Source organism: Nilaparvata lugens, chromosome 3, assembly GCF_014356525.2.
Source record: "Nilaparvata lugens isolate BPH chromosome 3, ASM1435652v1, whole genome shotgun sequence".
Classification (NCBI taxonomy): domain Eukaryota; kingdom Metazoa; phylum Arthropoda; class Insecta; order Hemiptera; family Delphacidae; genus Nilaparvata; species Nilaparvata lugens.
In genome coordinates this window covers 8,354,409-8,381,958 of record NC_052506.1, presented here as the reverse complement: position 1 = coordinate 8,381,958, position 27,550 = coordinate 8,354,409, and the positions used below count along the sequence as shown (strand labels likewise).

At 34.7% G+C, this 27,550-nt stretch overlaps 1 protein-coding gene across 5 annotated transcripts in view; it reads left to right on the top strand.

Annotated features, from left to right (window-relative positions):
* The window catches only part of LOC111064407 (pleckstrin homology-like domain family B member 1), a 226,716-nt gene that overhangs the window by 74,554 nt on the left and 124,612 nt on the right, over positions 1-27,550 (top strand). For 3 of the 5 annotated variants that reach the window (XM_039425321.1, XM_039425320.1, XM_039425319.1), the window contains exon 2: positions 13,118-13,271. The exons of 1 other annotated variant lie outside the window; for it this stretch is intronic. In XM_039425321.1, coding sequence (XP_039281255.1) covers positions 13,118-13,271 — 154 coding nt within the window. Of the gene's footprint in view, positions 1-10,609; positions 10,756-13,117; positions 13,272-27,550 lie in introns of those variants that run through there. One more of the 5 variants, XM_039425318.1, reaches the window with a different exon arrangement.

The window sequence follows — 27,550 nt, the reverse complement described above, 5'->3', positions numbered from 1 at the left end:
TAGTTAATGAGAGGGAAGTAAGGGGTTCCTTAAGGACTCAAAGTGACTAGCCCTCTGTACCATTAGATTCAAGTTTAATAACAATGTTGTTTTGTAGTTAATTTTCTCTATTATTTCGATTTTCTCATAGATATCATTAAAAATGGGGAGTAGCAAAACCACTTCTCTCCCAAGTCTATATAGCTAGATCATTATCTATTTATTTCGTTGACAATCACAGATCATAATTATAATATATAATATGATTGGGAGAAGACAACAGTCATAGCCCAAAACTGTATTCTCCCAAATTTTCACATATAATTGACCGAGCGAAGTGAGGTCTAAGATTCAAGTCGACGGTTTGGCATTTCTCTTAATGTTTAAATGTTTGAATGTTTAATTGTTTATATGTTGCGCATTTACGGCGAAACACGGTAATAGATCTTCATGAAATTTGACAGGAATGGTCCTTTTTAAATTGCGCGTCGACGTATATAAAAGGTTTTTGGAAATTTTGCACTTCAAGGATAATATAAAAGGAAAAAGGAGCCTCCTTCATACGCCAATATTAGAGTAAAAATCAGGCTATAGAATTATTCATCATAAATCAGCTGACAAGTGATTACACAGATGTGTGGAGAAGCCAGTCTATTACTGTATTTGTATAAGGTCTATAGTTTCAATCGAAGACATTAAAGAGGTATGCATCTTTAAGCTGGGTTTACACCAAAGTTATTAACAAAATGTTAACTTAATCCTTATAGATTCTATTAGATTGAACGGAAGTTGACAAACACACATCTTCATCATGTGTATGATAAGTTATGTTCAATCTAATATAATCTATAAGGATTGAGTTATTAATATTTCGTTGATAACTTTGGTCTAATTGCAGCTTTAAGGTCTTTGGTTTCAATATTTTGTTTTGCAGTCAAGGTATTATCATGCGTGCCCATTAGTATCAATATTCTCACACTCAAAAAAACTAATTTAATAGGTGATTAAAAATAAACAAATGAACTAAATAATGCTGGAGAAATTATATTTTTGATTGTAAAAAATTAATTTCCATCAGATAGAAAGATTATCACGGAACTGGATGAATTATATCATATGGAATATAAATTCAAACGTGAACTGAGTTTGTTAACATTTAAAACAAGTGACATCAGGTACTTGTGGATGAGAATACTGCGTGAGGTGTACTGTTCACAGAACTACTAGTAGTTTCAAAAAAGGATGAGGTTATTGCAAATATCATTACTGATGTTTGCAATAAGAATGAAATGATTACAAAACTACAGTGATAAGTCTGGCTGTGGCTCTATGCATAGAAACCCAGCTCTGTCAACATTATTCCAGTTGCCCTGATATCGATTATCACCAAGGTGTTTTGTCCTCTTGATTATGGTATACAGTCAAAAATGCTCTTCAAATTGAACTATAACCTCCTATTATAAAAGTGTATCCCTTTTTGGACCATCAGATTAGTGACACTTTGGAGAAAGAGAGAGTTTAAATGACAACAATTTGAGCTAGACAATAGTCTGCAATCAATGCATAGGCAGTTTCTAGACCCCCACATACGAAATCTGCTTCGAATGTAAATCACCTGCATCCTTGATTATTGTAACCTATTTTCTCCGTTTTCATCTCGCCTTGACTGACGGTTTTACAAATGTCCGTGATAAATTGGGAGCTACAACTCAGCACGCTACACATCTTGAATGCCAAATTTCTGCATCAGTGATTGCCATGTAGACTGAATCATTTGCAATTTGTATTCTCAATACTTTCGGTAGTCGTCAATATTTTGAATGCTTTTCAACTACAGGAGACTATAGATTGTTTGTTCTTGGTTTTTGCCACTCCCCAACTCTTTTGTTCGAACCAGTGTGATGAGGACTGTTAAAAATTCAAATTGCATATTGAAAAGCTGGAAATGGATGAGAATCATGGCAGGTTTTATCAGAGTCAATTAATCTTGGTATCTTTATTAAACGATATCTTTACTCTATGGTTCTATCAAATCTAAGCATTTTTGTTGAATTCAATATTTGTTTATTGTTATTCTGTAATGTACTTGTCATTGAATGAAGATTTATTTATTTATCTCTTATTTTTGTAACAAATTGACTCTGCAAATTGTATTTACAACGTCATTTTGTGTATTTAAGTCAACCTCAATTTTTTTTGTGTTTAAATTTTTGAATCACGTTTAATAATTACGTTTTTAAATTTTTGAATTACGTTTAATAATTACGTTTTTAATTTTTGAAAATTGTATTTACAACGTCATTTTGTGTATTTAAGTCAACCTCAAATTTTTTTTGTGTTTAAATTTTTGAATCACGTTTAATAATTACGTTTTTAAATTTTTGAATTACGTTTTTAATTTTTCAAAATTGTATTTACAACGTCATTTTGAGTATTTAAGTCAACCTCAATTTTTTTGTTGTTAAATTTTTGAATTACGTACTCATAATTATGATCATTTAAAATGTATTCATAACTCTCCATAAATAAGTAAGGAATACATTTTTGTGTCAACTTTCGAATGGAATTGTCAGCTTTGGCATTGTCATGAGATGAGATTGCATTTCTGGTTTACTTCTCAATTATTCATGTTCTTCAGAGAACCTGAAAATGGAATAGCTTTGAAATGATCCTATTATATTAAGCGAGCAATTTCTGTATATATTTATATGGTTATTTATGTTCAACGGATCTCGAAAACGGTTCTAACGATTTTCACGAAATTTGGAATAGTAGGTTTATGATATAAAAATTTTATTGCACTAGGTCTCATCCTTGGGAAAACTTGCTGAACGACATCAAAAGGATAATTCATCCTTGGCTGAAACAGCTGTGGATAGTAAAGAAGGGGGTATGTGAAAAATCAGAATATCTCATCCCCAAAATTCATAGATTACATATAGCCAGCTGTGAAATATAAACACGATCATTTTAGAATATTATGTTCTGCTTATCAATAAAATATCGGGGCACCGAGCTTCGCTCGTTATTTTTATTTATTGATAAACAGGACACAATCCTCTAAAATGATCGTGTTTATATTTCACAACTGGCTATACGTCATCTTATGAATTTCGGAGATGCGATATTTTGATTTTTTATACTCACTTTTTTATTATCGACAGCTGTTTCAACCAAGGATGAATTATCCTTTTAATGTCGTTCAGCGAGTTTTCCCAAGGATGAGACCTTGAGCTATCTTAAACCTACTATGTTCAAATTTCGTGAAAATCGTTAGAGCCGTTTTCGAGGTCTGTTAAACATAAATAACCAGATATAAAAATAACCAGATATAATTATACAGAAATTGCTCACTTAATATAATAGGATAAAAATAACGAGCGAAGCTCGGTGCCCCGATATTTTGTAAAATAAACAACAAATACTGTGTGGCTCTAAATTAATACCTCGAAATCAGAGAACCTGAAAATGGAATGGCTTTGAAATTATTTGAGAAATAAACAAGAAATTACTGTGTGGCTCTAATTGGTAAACTAAATTTAATAAACTAATAAATTTAATACCTCGAAATTGGTAAACAATCAATAATTATGCACTACTTCCTCATGCCATTTACTAGGTATATACAGTACTTGTTAGGAAATATACTTTATTTATTTATCATGGATAGCTTTTATACATTTTTTGTTCCAACGACTTGAAAGGAAATAGCAGTTGATAAGTTGGCGCCGGTGAATGAAACTTGAACTTTTTCGAAGTATTGAAATCGTATCCATGCAAATAAAAAGTGAGTGTGCCGAAGAAAGGCTACATGTACTCAGGTACTGGCATTGTCAGTATTGTTCAAAAGGGAAGCATTGGTGTCATTTATGAAGAAAGCTGACATTTTAAAGTGAATCTGACCATAGCCGTGGCCGCACTTGAATGGTTGTTGCGGTTTGAAATTGACGCTTATGTAACTGCGTCATGCCGCGAAACATTATACAGTTCTAGTACTTTGAACCTGAATGCTCCAGTCATTGTCGCACCGCTCGAATTTCGTTTATTTGTTCTGATTTGAGGTTGAAACAGCTACATCTAACCTCATAACTTGATACTCATTGCAGAAAGTACATGCATTGTGCAACCAGTGCAGTAGAAACTTTGAATTTTAGTTTTGAAGAAAAACGTTAGGTCTCCTAACTAGTCTTAACCCTAAAGAGACACACTGGGGTGTTTCACAGGGATTTTTTTTCTATTCTGCAGTTGACAATATCAAACAGATGGGAATTTATACCCAGTCTAAATTAGGTTTGTAGTATTGTCAACTACTCTCCACCACTTCCAGTCAGTAATAGCATTCTACAAGGTCACCAGCTCATCTTGTTCTTCGTTTGGGGTGTCTAACACCCCAGAGTGTCTTTTACGTAGGACTTTTATCAAACACTTTTATTACAAAGATTTACTTGTATTGTCACTACAAATGTGGTATGGGATGATGGATCAGATTGGAATAAATGCTAGATTCTCTACAACTTGAGATTCAAAACAATAAAATGAAGAGACGTGATTTTTTGATGAAGTTGTCATTGGCAATGAAGCCATTCGTTCAAACCGGATTAGGAGCTCCAACACTTAGGCGGAACATACGTACTTCTAAAATTAGTATAAATATTGATAAGCAGTGCTTTACTTTTGATTTCTGTATGCACTTGGAACAAAAATGATGAAGTATGTCTAAGTAGTTTTTTCATATTTTTCAAAGAAAAATGCAAAATTAAATTGGGGTATTCAACACCTTAGTGTGTCTACTGTGTTAGCATAAAGTAAGTGTGTCTCTGTAGGGTTAATAAATCTGCAGAGTCAAAAATTGTATTCCAGATATTGTGTCCAAATTACATTGACAAATGTTCTATTGTTGCTGTATTGAGAGTTGTATCTGAAGTCGTTTATATTTGGTGGATGTAGGGCAGAGAGTAAAGAATGTAACATTGATTGTAAATTTCATTCATTCATAACATTCATTCATTGTAATATTACCTACAATCACAATGGAGGAAATTTTTTAGAGGTTTCGAAGTCTTCCACGTAAACTGCCAGGGTTTGCTGAATGCCAAACTGGATATAGAAATTCTTTTACATTGAAAACCAACTACTGACGTACTTAGCCCATTCAAATAGTCATTATAATTGGCTCCCCGACCAAACAAAAATTAAGGTAATTGATTTTACTGTTTTAATCGGTTCATTTGGGTACTAGTAAGAGTAATCTATGGTTTCCCACTAAAATTTCTGTAACTTTTGGCAGCCTGAAAACCACGAAATTGTTGTACTTTTTTCAGTTTTTTCACGATATCTCCAAAACCAATTGTTCAATCAATATTTTAATCCTATCCTTTTTCAAAGAACATTAAATTCTTTACAATTTTCATGCCCTAAACGTTTTTCTAACAGTGTCTAACAGAGCTTTGGCTAAATGAGAATGAATTGAGCCTTCTCTCCCTCTCCAATTTTACGCTAAAATCCCAATTTAATAGAAAAGTTGAAATTCGAGGAGGATCTTGTATATTCCTGTGTGACGAATCTATTAATAGTTGTAGACTTAGAACTGTTTTAATCTCCTCATCGGTCGAGAGTGTGTTCGAAATCTCTTGAAACTCAAATCAATTACACAAAAAGTGATAGTATTATGTGTTTACAGAGCTCCAAACACTGACTTTGATGTTTCTACTTAATTGCTTCGGTCCATTCTGTTTAGAGTTTCTAAAGAGAAAAGTAAATTAGTGTGTCTGTGCGGTGATTTTGATCTGGACTTTTGTAAGGGAGACAGAAACAAGAGTTTTTTCAAAAACCTTCTCTCATCATTCAACTTGAACGAGATAACTGATGGGCCAACAAGAATTACATCGAGTACAGCATTAGAAAATTATAGGAAATGATTGAAAATATTTCTAATTATACACCAAAAAATCAGCAAAATTTTGTTACGTTTTTAAATTTTCCAAAATTACTCAATAACTGTAAGATATTCAATAAATCCCAACATTTTCAATGCATTTAGCTAAATTTTTTCGAGATCAAGACAGAAAATTCAAAAGCTTTCTTAATTGGAGAATTGCTAGGAAATTGTTTGAAATGATATCAGAAAAGCTAATCACCCATCTAGTGGCCGGATTAACTAAATATCGATCAATTGTTGACTTATTAGAGAGACAACAAGACTTGAATTCGAGGAATCGTTCATCACCCAGTTGCTACTGACATCTGGCGACCGACTACGGAACTAGGCCTCGAATTATTTTTTACCAATCAGGTGAAAGTAGGTGGGGCTTCATGTCTTGCGATTTGAGCAGTTGCACACCACCCAGGAGCAGCTGCTATCTAGTGGCAGAATTTGAAACTACGTCTCGATGTTTGTTCAGATTCGATTGTTGTGATGTTGTTGACCAATCAGGGAAGAGTAGGCGGTGCTAAAATGAATGATCCATCAGGATAGAGTTTAAAGCTTATGCGTCTAGGAGCTTGAAATCTCTTTCGTGATCTTGTGATGAAAACTTGAATGAAACATCAAACTTTTCATTATTGAAAAACTCAAATTATCATTCGTAAACTGTATCCTCTGTTATAGACAAAATAAATTCCTCAGTTTTCTGTATTTCATTTCATGCCCGTATGACTATTCTATGAGGTGTCTGAGAGTCAGTTTTCAAATTATGTCATTAAAGAACAGGCGGGATTTCATTTCATTAATTGCTCTATTTAAAATATTGAATAATCATTTAGACATTCCGAATATTATCGAACTCTTTAGTATCTTTGTTCCGTTAAATAGACCTAGATTTAATATTTTTTTTTGCTTTGGATAGAATATACACTGTACATCATGCAAATTGCTTCTTTACTAAACTGTTAGATTGTACAATTCTTTGAATACGATTCTAGATATATTCGCTGATAATTTGCGCAATCTTATTGAAAAATGTTATCAAGCTCTTAATTATAAATGCTTAATCAATTTTGCAGACCATAAATATTTAAATTTAAAATTCTTCTTAAAATAGGCTTGCTACCTATTCTCTTTTTTCAATTAGTCTGTTTTGTTTTTGTTTTCTTATTATTTCTTCAGTCCATTTTCTATAGTGTATTGTGTTATTTTCTATTTATAATGTTTGTTCCAAACTATACTTCATTTTTTCTTTATTATTAATTTAGTTTCAGTTTGTGTAAACAATTGATTTTCAATGGGGCTTGTTTTGGAATAAAGCTGTAAGCCTCTATATATGTTGTTGTAATTTCCTATTTATGTAAATAAATAACTGGAAAATTCAAATTTCAAAATAAAGGTGACCAAAACAAGTCGTCCGGCTAGAATTAAATGCAAAGATTATTCTTCTATTCAGATGATCTTCATTCTTCACCCTCTAGCCTCCACTCTACCCGATCTATATATCTAGATCAAGACACTAGGATTAAGCTTGAAATATTTTTTATTCGGAGACGAATGTTTCTTCTGCTGGAAATCTTTTAGCCACACGTGTGATATATCTTTTTATTTTATTGTAAGCTGTCTACTGTCGTAAGTTGTGACTGAAAAGTTGGCACGAAAAAAGCGTGGAACATGTGTTTAAACTGGAATCTGCCGTTCATAGATCCATGCAACTCTCGTCTTTATAATATCGATTTCACATACGTTGAACATGTTGTCCATAAACTAGCTCGAGTTGGTTTGTTTGGCACATTTGCAGTTCACGTAGCCTACAGTATGTAGCCTATTTTGTCGAGTCACTCAATAAATTTGCGTAATTTGTTAACTTAACCAAACATCAATTTCTGTCTATATGGAGTAAACAAGATAAAATATGGCCGCTTATCACTGGGTACTTGAGCAATTCAATTTTAGTTAGCCTAGCCTAGACCCACTTCCTATCTTTCTTCATATAGGCAACGTTATCAAACAACAATATTCAATTTATCCTCGATGTGCAATCAAGCATTACCTGGTAACGTAACGTAGTGAATTTTGTTCGACTTTTACTTCCGAGAGTAAAAAGTCGATTGCCAAATAATTTGTTTATCAACTTGAAGTCGAACTCTTATCAATTTTGAAAACGCACCAAGCTTTTTTCAATTTCAATAAGTGAAAACTCAATTTTCCCACTTTCTCCATAGTTCTCTTTCATGTGAAATTTAGAAAATAATCCCTATTATGAGATCTACTTTTAAACTGTCAGCATTGTTTGAATGGGAAGCATTAATGTTTCATGTGAGGAATACTGACAGTTTGAATTGAATCTCACGGTAGATGCTTAACCTGTAATAAATATTAATTCTGTAATTAATTCTCCTTTCTTTCTCATTATTCGCATCACAAATGTAGTTAATATCACTGTCCATCCTTATAATAATTTTATTCACTGGCTCGCTAATTCTCTCAGTCAAAAAGGTTCAAGCGATATTGGATTAAATATATTGAATATTTTTACTTTCCTTGCCTTATTACCATAGGTAAGGAAAGTATTGCTTTCAGAAAAAAATTAAGGTACCCCAATTTCTTAATTTCTATACGTTTCAAGGTCCCCTGAGTCCGAAAAAGTGGTTTTTGGGTATTGGTCTGTATATATGTGTGTGTGTGTGTGTGTGTGTGTGTGTGTGTGTGTGAGTGAGTACACGATATCTCATCTCCCAGTTAACGGAATGACTTGATATTTGGAACGTAAGGTCCTTACACTATAAGGATCCGACATGAACAATTTCGATCAAATGCAATCCAAGATGACGGCTAAAATGGCGAAAATGTTGTCAAAAATAGGGTTTTACGCGATTTTATCAAAAACGGCTCCAACGATTTTGATCAAATTCATACCTGAAATAGTCATTGATAAGCTCTATCAACTGCAACAAGTCCCATATCTGTAAAAATTTCAGGAGCTCCGCCTCATCTATGCAAAGTTCGATTTTAGATTCTCAATTATCAGCCTTCATATACAATTTGAACAAAACATTTCAAGTGGGAAAAATTGAGCATGAAAATCTCTGCAATGTCCAGTAACATTTCCACCTAAAATTGAAAATAAGCTTGATATTCAAGAAAATGTTATTATTAAATTGCAAACTGTTGGCAACTGTTTGTTCTATTAAATCATTCACTACGCAGAGATAGCAGACCTCGTGTGCTTCCAGCGTTATTGACCTATCACCAGCTGTCTCATATCTTTAAATAGTGGACTTGAGATGCGCGAGAACACTAGCGTCAGGTGATGAATTTTCATAACGGCAAGGAAAGTTGGTGAATGCGCCACACCAGATTTTTCATAGTATACTTCTCTTTCCATATCCTTCATCCATTCATACAAATGATGATTTCGAATTCCAACGATACAGCGATCCACCTTTCAAAAGATTGAAATTGAACTAATTATAGAGTAGAATAACTGACTTTTTTCGACCTAGGAGCACGAAGTTAGGGCGCAGTCGGCCCTCTCTTATACTTAACCCTCAAAGCTTCTAAAATCAGGTTATATCCAATACAATATCCAATATCGTTATCAAGCCCTGGTCTTCCTGGATAGATCGTGTCAAGTAAAAGATTTCCTAATTCACATTGAGGCATTCCTTATTAACATCTATTTATTTCTGACTAGCAGGTAACCCGTGCTCCGTAAGGGTCCATTTTAAATATTGACGAACTGAAAACTTGACGTAATGAAATCTTGGAAAATTGAAAATAGGTCTACAATCATCCTCGGTGAAGTAGGAGTCTATATGCAAAATTTCAAGTTAATCAGTCCAGTAGTTCAGACGTGTTGATGCGTCATTCGTGAATTTCCTATCTCGTACGTGTATAAACCAGTTCTTTCTTTTATTACATTATAGATTAGTAAGTAACCCGTGCTCCGCAAGGGTCCAATTGAAAACTTGACGTAATGAACTATGAAGAATTTAAAATAGGCCTATAACCATCCTCGGTAAATTAAGAATCTATATTAAAAATTTCAAGTTACTCAGTCCAATAGTTCAGATACGTCATTCATGAATATTTCCTATCTCGTACGTGTATAAGCCAGTTCTCTCCTTTATCATATACAGGTGCGTACAGATATACGCGCCGCGAACATTAGCAATTCACTTTTAATCAGCTGACTATATCTGTATTTTTACAGAAACGGTAAGATACAGATATAAAAATCTGATTAAAAGTGAATTGCTCATGTTCGCGGCGCGTATATCTGTACGCACCTTCATAGATGAATGTCTTAGTTTCCGCTAGAAAAACACTACACAGTTTTTCTCGATCAGATACCGTTACACATTACAAAATCCAAATCCCATCATCAACAATGATAATTCTTTTTATAATCTTCTTCAAGAGCTGTTGACTAAATCATTTGAGCCCGTTCATTATGAAGAATGAGACGTGCACGAAGAGACGCTAAGCCAACCATAAACGTCTGTTTAAACGCGAGATGGATGCTGGTCGTAATTAAGCAATGATAAGCGCTGCTGAATTTACAGTCTGTTTGACTTGAAAAAATTATCTTGTGCGCTGCGTTTCCTCATCTCTTTGCTTCTTGATTTTCATTAAAAGCATGAACGGTGCTTGGCGTATTTGTGATAAGTTTTCTGTGCGCGCGTTCATTCTGCCGAATCGGTTATAAAAAATAATCGTTTAGCGGCATTGTTATGGCAGCTAGGCAATCGAGCAGCACCGGTTCGCCCGCCAAACCGGCCCTCGCCTTTTCCGTCAACATCCGTAATACCTTGCATCTACGCCGCAAGAAGTCGTCCCATGCTGTGCAGGGAAGTATTGTTTGAATTTCATGTTTTGAAAAGGATTTTCCGACTGGGAGTGCGAGTACATTCAGGGTAACCGTCTACTGGAACCGTATTCAACCGATCCGTTCGGCCGTTGGATCGGATGAATCTGCCGGCCGTTAATTCGGCCGAATATGGTCGTCCATTGGAACCGTTCACGTCAGTCTAGTTGCCAATTATTGAATTAACTACTATCATAGCCACCAAAATTTTTCATAAACAATGATTGTATTGAGATTTTGAAAATTGAATAAACAAATATCCGCTAAATTAGTTAATCATTACAATAATCTTACCTTCAACAAATATCCACTAAATTGATTATTCATTATCAAGCAATCTTTGTTCACAGATTTCTTTGAACATCACAACGATGATATCTTTTGTCTCGCATATCCCACAATGGAACATTCTCTTGAACCAAACTTATCAACTTTTCATTGTCCATAGTTACAACTTTATAAAACAGAACAACTTCAAAAACAAAAACAAACAAGACTGTGAAACAATTTTAGGTTAGAAACACTGTTGTCTCAGCTCGACTAGTTAGTTCGGCCGGATAGAGCCGGAAAATCCCATTCAATTCGGTTCGAAAAATTGATCGGCCGGAGCCGGCCGTGCACGGCCGTATGAACCTGTTGCAACTGACGAGCATCTATTCCTTTCTTTGTTGGGGGATCGTTTGGACGAGTTCGGTAGTTTTCGGCCGATGCTAGTTCGGACGAAAAGGGTTCTAGTGGCCCACCTCATCTTTGTACTTAGATTCTAATGCAAGATTCCATGGATGAAAGAATTCTTGTACTGGATTCCATTGCCATTTGCTATGCAAGATCTTACCATAGAGGAAAGAATACTCATTATTATAGTAATATTTAATCCCTGGTCTTACTTACAACAGGAAATGTTGAAACATGCAAAACATGGATTTTAGAATAGATTCCACTGCTACTGTATTTAGCCTGAAGGTCACAGGAACTGCTCAAACTTGCAAAAAATGAGTTTTTGCAAATTGTATGTTAGATCTGGCTGGGTTGTATAATAGAGAAACCATATATTTTAGTTCATCTCTGATTTAATTCATTTCTGATTTAGTTCATCTCTGATCATTTACTGATCATTTATGATTTAGTTCATCTCTGGTTGTATTGAACTAAAAGCAATCCAAAATACCACTAATTGGGGTACAATGAAGAAAGGTTTTTCAGATAAAAGAATGCCTTTATTGTTGCGAAGATCCTTGATATTAACATAACAATGCAACAGAAATTTATTACTTGCTAAAGTAATAAATTTAGATAATATTATTATCTAGAGTGAATTGTACTCATATGCTAAAGTAATAAATTTTTGTTAGCAGTATTGGTAGCAGTAGTATTTTTGTAGAATAGGTGTAACTATGCAACTTTTGAATAAGAAGCTTTGTTGTATTTCATTGATAATATTTGTAATTATTATTTTATTTGTAATTACAATTTTTTTTGTCCAATAGAAATGCTATCCATTTCATACTTATATAGTTCTTATTTATATTAAAGTTATCATTTTATATGCAAACCTACTTATCTCTCCAAGTACTAAACAAAATAGTTAACCAACGTAGAGTATTTCAATTATTTTCAACAAATTTCAAAAGTTGATGTTTCAAAAAACTTTACAAGAATGTAAATCATAGTTTTTGTGGGTAAAGGTGAGAAAGACCTTTTCGGTTTCACCCATTAAAGAATGATAATATGACCATTCATTCAAGCATGAAGAACCCAAGACATAACCTATAAACTTGAGTGTTGATAGGAAATGACATTTGGTAATACGGCAAGGCAGAACATCCGAAAGGATCTCTCTCCCAATAAAAACCATAAGAATAAATAAATAAATATGACCATTTAATTATTTTTATTAGGTACATTGAGTCTGTATTCACAACAGACTCAGCCCTCAAGCTATTTAAATAAAACTTGGGAGAAACTACACGAAACATTAACAAAATGATGAAAGATTCTTGTATGCTACGTTAATATAATAATCAGAATTTGAACCCTAGAAAAGGGGTACGGAAATTTAAAGACTAGAAAACTCTCAATTGCAATATGGGGGTATGAAGATTGGAGGCTAGAAGATTATTTTTTAATAAATAAATATAAAAATGTATTAATGAATTCATTACCTCTTACAGAAAACATTTTCAAACAAGTCAACAAGTATTTGACTTGTATACTCAATTGCAGTTAGGCTGTACAGATTGGAGGTTAGAAAATTATAACCTAAACTCCCGTAGTAAATTTTGAGGTTATTGTAGATAATTTGTTGACTTGTGGATCGAAATGAGGCCTTGTGTTGATTGGGACAGATGCCGGATGGTGGCCCCCTAGGCGGCGGAGTCCAGGTGGAGGACTCTGGTGGAGGCGCCGTGAGGGTGGAGCACAAGGACACCCCTCACCTGGTGAGTCTGGGCGGAGGTCGACTGAGTACCGCCGTCACCCTCCACCCTCTGCCTCCTGAGGGTGAGTTCTGCTCTGTGGCTATCACTAGGCTTGGCTACTAATCACTCGTTATTTTGCCACTCGGCGTTTGGGTGCTTAGCGCTCGCTTATCTGGGTCTATTTAGCAATAACGGGTCCTCCGTCATATTCCTGAATATGCTATAGTAGGATATAATAGGCGATTTATTCTTGAATCAGCTTGCTAATCTTGATTGATTCATAAGTGGGAAAGAGAGGGTCTTCCTCTATAATCGTTTTTTTCTCATAAGGACAATTATGGGGGGGGGGTTTCCTGGTGCTCTTATATTATAAATAAATAATGCCACAATCTATTCATTTTCGAATAACTCGTTAATCTTGATCTATTGGGAAGTGGTTGAAGTGGGTTCCTTCTCCTTATTCATTTCTAAATATTATCAATACCAATACATACTTTGGAAGCGAGGGTACTTCGCTGACTTCGGGGGCCATACGAACCCTTTACGTTCAAGTCTTATCCACCATAACATCAAGATATGATCGCATTTATTACTCTGTGTTTTAGGCCCGCCGCAAAGTAGACCCACGCTAATCCACGCCGTGGGATGTTTTGTAAACCATTGCTATTAGAATTATTCGTAATCAATCAGCTGACAAGTGGATTATTCATTGCATATATCATTACACAGATGTCTAGAGAAGCCTAGCAATGGTTTACAAAACATCCCACGGCGTGGGTTGCGTTTCGTGGATTAGCGTGGGTCTACTTTGCGGCGGGCCTTATGTCGGATTTAATCCAACAGCTGATCTTTCAACGTTTAAATGAGATGGTGCATATGGGCCTAAAGCTCATACAACCAGCTGGGAATCCCTGAGAGACCTAGTTATGGTTGCAGTAACTAATATAACCATAGTTATATAGTTCCGGTACTGTAGTTATGATGATGAATTTAGAGCCGTGTTTATAAACGAATCTTCAGAATCTCAGAATATCAAGTTCTCAGCCAATCAACCAACTAAAAGAAATGTTGTGATTGTTTCCTGTTATTGTTTGCTTCAAGTGTGCTGGGTTGAGGAGGTTCTTAAGCATCTTATTCAATCACAGTCGATTGCTTTGCTAGTTTCAATGATTTCTTTATTGTTGATGTCTTACTAAACTCAATATAGTATGCTTAACTGACTATTCCAAGGTTTACTCATTAAAATCAAAGGAATAAGAGTGGATAAATGTCACGATTCATTTGGCCACTTCTTTTTAAAAAGACAGTGTAACTTTTATATTTACCTAAACTTATAGCAGTATATCCCATTGTTGATAAAATCCTTAGCTTCTGCAGGTGGTGTGGTTCTAATATTATTTTTGTTTGGAATCTGATGCTTACTTTGTTCTATGGGGTGAGATGAATAGAATTCCATTTTTTTCTTAATTCCTTTCTTGGATGTGTTTTTCCATGTTTGTAATTGTTTTCTAGTATGATGTAATTCTTGCACTGTATATGCCATTAATAACCATTTTTTAGCCATTCAGTCTTTCTTAGCTTCTTTTCATTATTTTTTTGCACTTGGTTTCGTAGTTGTGTTTGAGTGTTGTAGAGAAGTGAGTTACTTTCGTTGAAACTGAATTTTACTATTTTTTCATAAAAAATATTGTTTTGTTTCCTTTTTTATTTTACTGAGTATCTTTGTTAAATTATAATTCAGTATTGTATTGGAGGGTTAAGTGTAAGAGAGGGCCGACTGCGCCCTAACTTCGCCCTCCTAGGTCAAAATAAAGGCAGTCATTCAATTCAATTCAATTTTTTTGTATCTTTGTCGATAATCTTCCTTTTATAAATCTTTAAATTATCAGTACACTATAGTTGGCTTTTCAGAACTTGCTTCTGAATTAAAAACAATTTTCAACCATTACTTAATTATATTTACCGTGGAAAGGTTGAATTGATTAATTATCTATTTTTAATAAGTCGTTTATCAAAACAAGTCATGTACAAATTTCAAACAAATGCATCAAAATGGCTTTCTAGATTGGATCTTTCTATCACACAGTCTGTGGGTTTGGAAGCTGTTTGAAAGTGTCTGCTGACAGGATCCGAATTTATTTTCACCGCACACCGTGCTGTTTATCACAGAGTTATGAGATGGGTGTTGAGATTCAGTGTCGGTCTGCCAAAGCCCAAGTTACATCACAACACTACGCTATCAAAATAAGCACTCAGCCAGCTGCCGCTCAAATAAAATAATGAATATTCACAAAAATCGAGCTTCGTGTGGATGTAAACAGTCTTACATAATTTCGGACGTATTTAAATTATAATCCCTCTGTTTTCCTAATAAGCTACGCCTGTTCCCAACAAGCATGGAAATCACCTCCCAGGCAACTTTTTAGTGCTGTAATCAAGTTAACGGATTTGTAATTTGCGCTCGTATGGTTCCTGTTGAAGACAGAACGTAATATTTTAAAGCCGTTGTGAATTAACTGTAGAAGATAACCAGTATGTGCGTCTGTTGAACATTGCGAGGCTTTGGTTTTTTATACACGTAGTCTACAATAACTAGGCGTTAATTCATGAACATTATTATTCATAACAAAAATATTCTGTTTTGATATCGTATAAACATAATAATTTCTCATGAGTGATAGGGATCATGTAGCTTGTTCCAATAAGTAGTAATAATTATCGTCATTACCGTAATTTTGAAACCAGAAGTTTTTGTGCTATTTCTGGGTTTGTAATCAAATCTCTATGTGATTTTCTGATTTGAAGGTTAAACATTTAAATGATCTTGAAGCTTGACGTAGTTCAGAAGTATCATTTACGAATAATTTACATATTATAATTGGATTTTAAACATACTAATAGTTCTGTGAACAGTAGACCTTGCGCTCAGTAAGTTATATTGACCTGTTGTTATGTTTTCTCAAAAATTAATAAATAATTTATCAATTTAAAATGTCTACAAAAATCTTTTACAAACATAGAGCTTTCTGTCCTATCGTACCGTGACGTGTCGTCCCGGAATGTGAGTGTGAACGCTGTTATCAGGTCTGGCTGCAACTGTCTACAACGTTGATGGAAAGATACATTTTCAAGATGTTCGATGTTTTTGAACGGGTAGTATTATAGTCAACTGTCTACCAAAGACCTTAAAGAGATATAGACCCACAATGCCTATGCCTTCCCAATGATAGCTCTCACTTGAAATTGAAGGCCGTCATTGGGGTATTTTAGCACGAGATACTATAATAATAATAATAATAATAATAATAATAATAATAATAATAATAATCAATTTATTTGTTCACATTAATCATACAAATAGAGTTGAGCCAACAAACATAGTAAAAAATAAACTCTCTACATAACAATATACAATAAACAACAATATTACACAATTTTGATGGTAAAGGTTACAATATTTCCTATGAGGAATAAATAGCTTCTGATCACTCTCAAACAAGATCACATATCATTTGTCTTATTTCTAATGCTTTAACCACATAGATGAAAACTCTGTTTATTTTTTCCTCCGTCAGATTTGACAGTAATACCATTAACCTGTCCTCATTATTCACTATATTTCGACAATATATATCCAGAAATTGTATTCTACATCCTCTATACATGGGGCAGCGCAACAAAAAATGTTCTAGAGTTTCTAATTCCCCGTAATTACAAATAGGGCAGTTTCTAGTAGAGTTAATCCAAACTCCTCTATTCTTAAACAGGTATACTCCCTTGTCTGATGCTAGTCGCAGCTGGGTAAGAATTCTAGTTTTTGCAAATGGTATATTCATCCTGAGCTGCTCTCCTAGATTTAAAAGAGGATTTATTTTTCTATAAAGGGGACAGGTTGCTGAATCTAACGCCAATCTTTGATCTTCGAGGAATAGAACTCCTGCATACCCCTCCAAAATATCTGTCAGAGAGTCAAAAAGTATCCCATCAAGAGAAAGCTCATTCGCTATTTCCAACTGATACCCGGACAAAGCTATATGTCTTTTTATCTGAACCAACCAGTTATCCGATTTATTAGCTGCCTCCGTCGACTCATCTGCTGCCAAGCTTGCCAGTGTCTTTAAACAAATAGAAGGGTACCTATTGTTAGGCATAGACAGCACTCTTCTAAGAAATTTCAGGCCTCTACAAAGTACATCAAAGTTTAGTTTGATTCTATTTGTCTCTAAACGTACTCCCCAACTCGGCGTGCATTGGCTCAAAAAGAATAGCTTTTTTAAGAATTGTAATTGAGCCCTCTCTAATACTTCAAGGTTGTGGAACCCCCATACTTCCGAGCCGTACATCAAAGCGGGTAGAACGACAGAATCGTAAAGCTTCATCTTACTATCCCATACATTTGACTTAGCTTTTCTGAGAATATTCATCACTGATTCTCCAGTTGATTTGATCTTTAGATTCAGTGATCTGCTATGCTGCCGAAACTTTCCATCTTTACTGAAAATAACTCCCAAGTAATTGTACTGCTTGACTATTTCTATTTTACTTTCTCCTAGCCAGAATGATAAATTTCTCTTTAATCCTCTTTTGTGGAAAGGCACTATTTTTGTTTTATCTATATTGACTGAGAGCTTTTTGTACTCGCAATATTCTGCAAGACATTTCAGTTTATTTCTCAAATCAGATTCGCAATCAGCCAAAATAACTATATCGTCTGCAAAGAGCAGCATGAGAATGTCATCCCTTTCACTCATTCTAATCCCATTTAAATTTTTTTTCCTGAAAAAATCATCAATGTCATGTAAATAGAGAGAAAAGAGAAGCGGACTGACAGAATCCCCCTGCAAAATGCCTTTTGTGACCGATATTGGCTCGGATTGTTCACTGCCCTTGTCTATGATGGTCGCGGCCGAAGTGTAAATACCACTTAATATTCTCAATAGCTTTGAACTGACCCCCAGCTTTCCTAACTCATACCACCGAAGCGAATGGGGTACAGAATCAAACGCAGAAGCAAAATCAACATATAAAGCATATAGCTTCTTGTTCCTTACATGCACCTGGCAGTATATGAGTGATTGGAGGGTGAAAATGTTATCCGAGCAAGCGCGACTTCTGCGAAATCCATTCTGGCACTCGGGTAGAACACTTCCACTCTCCGCCCATAATGTCAATCTCCGCTCTAACATACCCGTAAATAGTTTCAAAGTACTATTGATCAACGCTAAGCTTCTATAATTCTTCGGGTTCAGTCTATCTCCTTTTTTGTACAGGAAGAACATTTTAACTTTTGTCCATTCAGAAGGAATGACTTCATCACAGAAAATTCTATTGTAGAACATCCTTTTATATTGGGGTATTTTAGCACGAGATACTATATCTATATATCTGCAATTTTATAGATTACAAAGGCATTGGTATGTAATAATCTTATAGGTTGCCCCCTCAATGGCCGATTTCAATTCCAAGTACGACACTAGCGCTGCATGTGAGTCTACGCATCTTTAAGGTCTTTGCTGTCTACTAACGTTCATGGAAAGATACATTTTCAAGATGTTCGATGTTTTTGAACGGGTTTTCACTTAACTTCAAAACTTCATAAATTTGTTTCAAGATATACAAAAACTTCCAAGAGAAACTTTTTAATTTTGTTTCAATATTTTTGCTTCATTGTTTCAATCGAAATGAAGCAGTCAAATGTTCAAATAGAGAACGGTTGGTCATTGAAACAATTGGAATAAAATGGTCCAATTACTAGTAGTTCACTAACTATTACTAGTAGTTCAGTGAACAGTAGACCTCACGCAGTATTCTCATCCACAAGTACCTGATTGAAACTATAGACCTTATGGAAATACAGCAATAGACTGGCTTCTCCACATATCTGTGTAATCACTTGTCAGCTGATTTATGATGAATAATTCTATAGTCTGATTTTTACGGTAATATTGGCGTATGAAGGAGGCTCCTTTTTCCTTTTATATTATCCTTGAAATGCAAAATTTCAAAAAATTTCTTGTATATACGTCGACGCGCAATTTAAAAAGGAACATACCTGTCAAATTTAATGAAAATCTATTACCGCGTTTCGCCGTAAATGCGCAACATATAAATATATAAACATTAAGAGAAATGCCAAACCGTCAACTTGAATCTTAGACCTCACTTCGCTCGGTCAATTATATTGATTTTTAATCTAAATCATCTTTTTTATCATCTTCATCTTTCTATCTAATACATATTTGGGTTTTTCATCTCGCAGACTGACACATTATCAAAATCTTATCATCCAAGACGAATTCAGAATCATAATAAATTCTCCATGGTTAGAAAAAATATGATTTACAGCAATGTTTTTGTCATCCTCCATGTCGTCACTGAATAAGTTTAATCTAATAGTGTGTCCTTAACATTTACTCTGCTAAATAATAATCTGTGATACATTAATTTCTTCCGAACACAGGCAGTCCTTTGTTCCTCTCAAGTGTCGAATTTATCCATCTGGCTATCTTCAAATCTGAAAGTCCAAGTCATTCACCAGAAATCTCTCTACAAGTTTTTTCCTGTGGGACGACCTTGCGCTTAATGAAATCAATGAAGACTTTCTTGTACGCCTATCAGCTGCTCAAAATGACTTGTCAACTTTATTTTCTACTGCTGACGTGTTCATGACTGCATAAAATGGGTTTCATATTATAATTATTGTAAACCGGTTTAAATTTAATTATTGAAATGAATTTTTCAGTACTGTCAGTACTATAATATATTGCAGTGAATGAGAGTTGACATTGGAATACCTTGTTTATTCATACGAAGATTCATTCATTCATCTAAAGGTGCGTACAGATTTACGCGCCGCGAACATGAGCAATTCACTTTTAATCAGCTGATGCCAAGCTTTTTATATCTGTATCTTACCGTTTTTATAAAAATACAGATATAATCAGCTGATTAAAAGTGAATTGCTCATGTGCGCAGCTGACTATATCTGTATTTTAACAGAAACGGTAAGATACAGATATAAAAAGCTTGGCATCAGCTTATTAAAAGTGAATTGCTCATGTTCGCGGCGCGTATATCTGTACGCACCTTTAGATTTTGCCCAATCTTGAGAATTACAGATGGTTAAATAATATGAAGCTGTGGACGTTTCCTTGGATCTTCTGTTTTCAAGCAAAATATTAAAAATATATCCAATTATCTTCATGATATCTTCGTGATCGAGTTAGAATTCATTCATTCATCACCATGGACTATAATATTCTTAAAATTGAATTCCCGAACTATGTCCTTGTTGAATGCAAACGATCATTAACATTATTGCTAGATTAAAGTTTGGATTATCGTAAAATGTTCATTATTACTGGACGAAAGTTTAGATTATCTTGCTAATTTTTCTGAAACATTATCCTGATAAAACGCCCTGTAAAGTGACGAACCAGTAGTTTATGTCCAATTTATTCTTCAATGAACATGGTTTGATCTTCAGGTTTGATCAGACCTGAAAGTCACCCGCTCCAACTCTCTGTTTCAAACAGCCTACGAATTATTTCTCTTTCTTATTTTACGATGCGGATAGAAGTAAAAGCGAACTGCGTAGGCCGAAGATCGTTGCCAAAACACAGTCGACTGTTGTTTTCTCTTGGCTTCCGTTTTCTTGTTAATCTACTCCTGTCTCCTCGATGGAGCGTCCTGTCTCTCTTTTCTGGATTCCATCCTCTTCCCCAATCCTTTCCATGTGTCGAGACATAGTTCAACTCTCCCACTTGCTCATGTCCACTTTTATTTTCTGGATGTAGTCTAAATGGGGACATAGCAAATCGATACTGGCCAAAAACCAAGTTTCACAATGTATTTGCTTGTTAAATTCTACAGAGATTCTCGGGATGATTCGAGCGTGATAGTGTGTACACCGTTATTGTTTCCAGGAGGATCCTGAGCGTAATATATCTAGCTGACATGAGTCATGTCCTAATCTATTCCTGCCTAAAGAAAGTGGTTTTATTCTTCCTATTTCTGCCTAAAGAGAGAGATAGTCTTCAGACGAATAGTTCCAGTTGAAGTATATTTAGCTTTCTTGTAAAATCGGCGTCTGATGAATAGTGTCGACTAGAATAGTTTCGCGTAGATTCATCGTTGAATAGCGTCCAATAAATCTCGGAGGTTTTTTTCGGAATATACGTTGTAAAGGCGCGGTTGGAAATTAATCTAGGATGAATTGGGCTCAATTGTTGGCAACGAGATTAAGTTTGAAGGATTAATAGGGGAGTACCTAAATTATTGCTGAAATCAAGTTCATCAATTTGGTCTGTGAGTGTGGATGATTAATTTAAAATTTTAAAAACGAAAATTAATGGTTGTTGGTTTCTTGATCCATTCCGGGCTGCGATGTATCAACACACTTTTTTCTATGTTAATTATTTGACTGCATGTCGTGTGAATAACATAGAAAAAGTGTGAAAATTAGTTTTTCCTCCACCTACTGTCTAAAGTACTTACTTTACTCCCTGAAACCTAATACTAAAGAGTCACTTTTTCGCTCTCGGTAGTAAAAAACAGAAAAACTCCCTAGGGAGTAAAAGTGACTCCATTTAAATAACATGGGGAGCATCTCTATTTTGATACTTACATTGTAATAGGTTAGAAGGTCTAAGCTCAGATGAGAAAGCATAATAGAGGTGTCTGTCATTGAGTCAACTGAATTCAATACCACAACCAGAAATTTGATTAACTCATGAAATATATGTTTGTATCATAATTATTATGTTCTTAATATTAGTAGACGATAAAAATTTATACAACTTTATAAATATTTTATTCTATTCAAAATACCAGCCAACAATTATTTTTGAACTGCAATTCAAATCTGAACCGTGTGATCTGGAGTCAGCCATTTTTGGTAGCTGCACAGCTGATATAATTGTTACAACTTTTGCCGATAGATAGCGCAATCGGCAGTGCCAATCAGAAGACCGGTTTTTAGGTTTTAGATTTAGGTTATGTTGTTAGGAATCATTGTCACCAATACGTAAGTTATTAGAATGATTTTATTTGCAGTTTCTATAAAAAAATGTAGATGGAGGAAAAATGTTTTGTACATCACGAGCGAAAAATACTTTTTCTCCCTCAGGAAAATTGCTGCCCTCGGCTTCGCATCGGGCTTCAAACTTTTTCCCACAGGGAGAAAAAGTCGTACTTTTCACTCTAGATATACAAATATCTATAAAAAATCACAAGTAACATTATTCTTTGGATTGGCAATATTGGTTTCTCATTCTCTTTGTGGAAATCTATTATGTTTGGCATCAAATGGTTACATAAAAGGTACTTATTCTATCCTATTATATTAAGCGAGCAATTTCTGTATTTATATATCTGGTTATTTATGTTTTACGGATCTCGAAAACGGCACTAACGATTTTTGGAACATAGTAGGTCTATGATATATAAAGATTCGATTGCACTAGGTCTCATTCTTTGGAAAACTCGCTGAACGACATTAAAAGGATAATTCATCTTTTGAAAACAGATGATAATTTCGTCGTCTCTCGATAACAGAAGATGCGTGTGCCTGTGTGGGAGAGAGACAGAATTATTTCCAGCTCTGTAATCATAATCAATCAATCAGAAATTTTATCTAGCTAAACAAATTTAATCGATTTGTTCAACATAATCTGATTTGTTGACATGACATGATAATCCTCCTAAAACTAGAGAATATCAGAATTTTCTAAGTTGATCATTATTTGACAATTTCAAGTGATTAGCGAGTGTTATTTTGTTATTCAATTTGGTTTGTAAATAATCTAAATTAGAACTTTTTTGTTTTCAAATTTTTGAACAGAAAATTGAACCTGAATTCAAGTTTATGGAACATAACCTACTTTCTGGACTATTTATAGTGTATAAAGCAAAAATTCGGGAAATAAACAGTTTTGGGTTGTGCCTGTTAGTACTTCCCCAATCATTTTAAAGAATTGTGATTGGTTTATCAAAAGTCATTAAATAAATAACGAACGAAGCTCGGTGCCCCGATATTGAATATGAATGAAGGATGTTTCCTCCATGAATAGCAAAATTAATAATGAATAAATAAATGAATAAATGAATAAATGTGATAATGTGATACTGTAACCTACTGTAATGTTCTGTATGAAGCGTTCCGCATGTTTGACTAGTACAGAAATAGGGAAGTGACAATTTTGTCGGGGATGGAATAAGGCAATATACAAGCTCTTAAATTAGCCCTGGGCATGCTACTGATGAATATACCTTGTTATTCCAAACTGGCTGATTGACAGTTCACAACTAAGGCAAGACTTGTGCTTCGTCCTGAGGCTAAGTTGATTTTATGCAGAGGCATTATCAAGTTCGCCTTCGGTTATGAAGGAAACAAGACTTGCTGTCGTGTTATCGTGTGAGATATAGGAGCAGCAAGACAAGCAGCAAGAGAAGGCTTGGCCGTCTTCCGCTTGTCTGGTCACTGTCTGTCTACATTCTGCAAACACTCATATTACGCCAACTGCCTACGGAAGAGGTAACACCTGTGCGTGTGAAAGCACTTTCATCTAGAAAGTTGGCAATGGCATCTCTCATGATGGTGTGAATCTTTTGGAACCATCTCATTTCAGATGAAGTTGGACTAATAGCATGTTCCTTTCTAATCGACATTAATCTCTTTCAAGAGTTCGTATAATTACTTCTTGGAACTTGTTTTATTTGATTGAAAACTTCCCATGGGTTTTGTTGAGATTCGTTCGTGTAGTCTACTATCGACATCATCAACGGACCTCTAAAACATTTATTACAAGTGTAAAAGGTAGTTTTTATAATAAAGGTAGTATTAAGTTATTCAAAAGCTGTCAAGAGCTACAAAATTGCAACTATACAAAGCATTGGTGAAGCCTGTGGTGTGTTATGGATCGGAAACATGGATGTTTACTGCTTGAAATATGCAAAGAGTGAGAGTTTTTCTTTTAAAGAAAGGTGGTGAGAAGAATCTTGGGCCCTGTTTTTGAAAATGGTCTCTGGAGAGGAAGAAAACATTTTGAAATAGAGGAATTGTTTAACAATGAAGACATTGTGTGGTCGATAAAAGCTGGCAGAATAAGATGGATGGGGCATATTTTGAGAATGGGAGATGGAAGAGTGGTGAAATGTATATGGAAGGAGAAAATATATAACAGAAGAAGAAGAAAAGGTCGACCAAGAAATAGATGGATGGATGATGTGGAATGCGATCTAAGGACGCTTGGAGTTCGTAACTGGAGGAGGCAGGCCGAGGATTGAGACAGATGGAGAGGCTATGTGAGGGAGGCCAAGGGTTGTAAAGACCTGAAGAGCTGAGGAGTAAGTAAGTAGTAGTATAATTATTGATGAAGGTTATTATACAAAATTAGTAATTTACAATCTTCTATTTTCTCTCGATTTGATAGCAAATATTTCAGGATTAGTACTTGCAGTTTAATAATATTTAATTTAATTGGAATTCTTAGAAGACAATGAAGTTCCCTAACAAGTATATGCACGGTACAATCCTTTGGCCCGGTTGCATAAAAGCCGGTTAAATTTTAATCGTAATTATTTTCACGAGAACCAATCAGAGAAGGTTTTTTCGAAATGAAGGCTTCTCTGACTGGTTCTCGTGAAAGTAATCACGATTAAAATTTAACCGGCTTTTGTGTAACCGGCACTATTTGTGAATGACTGCAAGCATATGTTGTTTCTATTCATGGGATATCTTATTAAATCGATAATCATAAGCTTTCGGGAGCCAATATCCTATAATACAGTAGTAAAGTAGTCTGTATTAGAAAGAAAAAATAAAAATCCAAGTATTTTTTTATTGTGAATAAACAATTTAAAAAAAGGTAATTCGATTTTTTTACTATTTTTAATTGTAAATAAACAATTAAAAAAAAGGGTACTTAGATTTTTATTCTTTATTTCTATTTAAGAGTACCCGTAGCGCTAACGAAAAAAGATAGTCTATACTATCACGGAAAAGATTCAACCCAGTTTAGTAGAAGTATAAATAATAATAATATAATGTGTGACCTGGCTGGCTCAGGTCTGGTGTCAGAGTTTTCAGGTCGCAACTGATCAATTTCAGGGCCTCTGACATGACCTAACAACTGCTTTTTAGGCAGCCGGGACCAACGGGTAACGTGTCCACCCATCTGAAACACAAATTTTTCAGTAGAAGTAAAACTTTATTCATTTATATAATAATTACATTATCAGAATGATAGGGAGAGGAAAAATAAGGTAACCTTGTGCTATTCGTCTCCCAAATTTAGGTAACACGTAGTCCGAAATAGGTTACTCGATATAATTTACCAATGTAACCAGATATCAGATTCTATCGCTAGATGTTCATAGAATAGAAGGATTGGAAGAGTATATTGCTGCAGTGCTTGATTGAGATTGAGAGAGATAGAGTTAGAAAATAATTATTCATTTATAGCCTCCGAAATATACGATAGGTATCATGTTGATTGGAGCCTGGAGGTTCGTTCTAAGCATAAAGATTTCTATCTAGCGTATCGGAATATGGAGAGAGACGCCCAAAACGAAAATAATGTACTAGAAGTAGGCTGTTCAAAGCGAAGCTCAACAATTAGTGAGTGTGTACCACCTGTCGAATCCTACATCGCTGAATTCTTACATGAATAGGAATTTGATTGCTGAAGCATAAGATAAATTATACAAAAAGAACTTGACTAATCAAAATGATTGTGGTTTTATAAGTCACTGAATGCATAAGTTTCACTGCATCCTATACTATTAAACGAGCAACTTCTGTTTATATGTTTATATGTTTGTATTTCACCTGATCTCGAAAACGGCTCTAACGATTCTCACGAAATTCAGAACATAGTAGGTTTATAATATATAAAGATTCGATTGCACTAGGTCTCATCCCTGGGAAAACTCACTGAAGGACATTAAAAGGATCATCATTATTCATCCTTGGAAAGACAGCTGATAATAATTATTTCGTCGTCTGTTGATGATGGAAGTGAGTGAGCGAGTTCATTTGTGTCGGACTGTGTCAAAATTATGACTCAGCTGTTGATAAAACCTTTGTAATCATTCAATCAGGTACTTAGTGCCGGTTACAAAAAAGCCGGGTTATTTCCAATCCTGATTAATTCCAGTAGATCCATCTTTTTGAAATGGTCTTCTCTGATTTGGTTCACGTGAAGTTAATCCGGATTAAAATTTATCCGGCTTCTGTGCAACTGGGCTTTTGTGAGGGAAATATTTGCATTCATCTGGGAATTAATCTCAATTTACTGTGATTAGATAGAACATAATTATGAATGTTATTATAATTTCTTCTTTCGTAATAAATTTTTTATGCTTTTGTACTCCAGAGCGAAGCTCGGTCCCCGATATTGAATTGTAATAGCATAAAGGTATGTTCAGACCAAGCTATTTCACTATGCAGAGCAAAAGAACAATATCTGAACGTCCGCAGAGTTTGTGTTCACACCATTAACATCTACGGGCTGGCAGAGCTATTTTCGCTCTGTTCTCAGTTGCACTCTGATTCCAAAATTGTTAATTATTACATTTTTTTTCTTTTTTTTGAGCAAACGCGAGCAAAAATTATTTATTTCAAGGCGCTGTATCCGATCTGAAATTAGAACTCTCCTATCTTTTTTTACGTTATTTAGGTTTTTGATTCAATTCAATTCAATTTATAATTGCATCCCAAACATCCGAATAATCAGACTAAGGATAAGTCAAAAAAGAGCAAACTAGGGGAGGCTCTCAACACATGTCATGTCATAATCACATTGATAAAATACTGTAATTATAGACTACAATAGTCACATGAAATATATATCTATGTATAGAAGCGAAATGGCACTCACTCACTGACTGACTGACTCACTCACTCACTCACTCACTCACTCGCAGAACTAGAAATCTACCGGACCAAAGACGTTCAAATTTGGTAGGTATGTTCAGTTGGCCCTTTAGAGGCGCACTAAGAAATCTTTTGGCAATATTTTAACTCTAAGGGTGGTTTTTAAGGGTTTAAAGTTCGTCTTTTAGCATGTATATTCTTCTTTTCCCAATCTCTTAATTTATTATAATTGAAATTTCCATAAGCTACTATAGAACTATAATTTAGATAGAGTACCTCTTCGAAACAGTTGTTATCTGGCAACTAAATTAATAATTTTGTCAGGTTGGCATCAAGTTGAGTTGACTTTGTTAGGTTGGCACCAAGTTGAAGATTTAAATGCATTTATCGCGGGAAAATTGATTGGGCACTGCTACTTCAATCCTGGGAATATTATATTACTAGCCGTCAGGCTCGCTTCGCTCGCAATATCCGTTTAGCCAGAC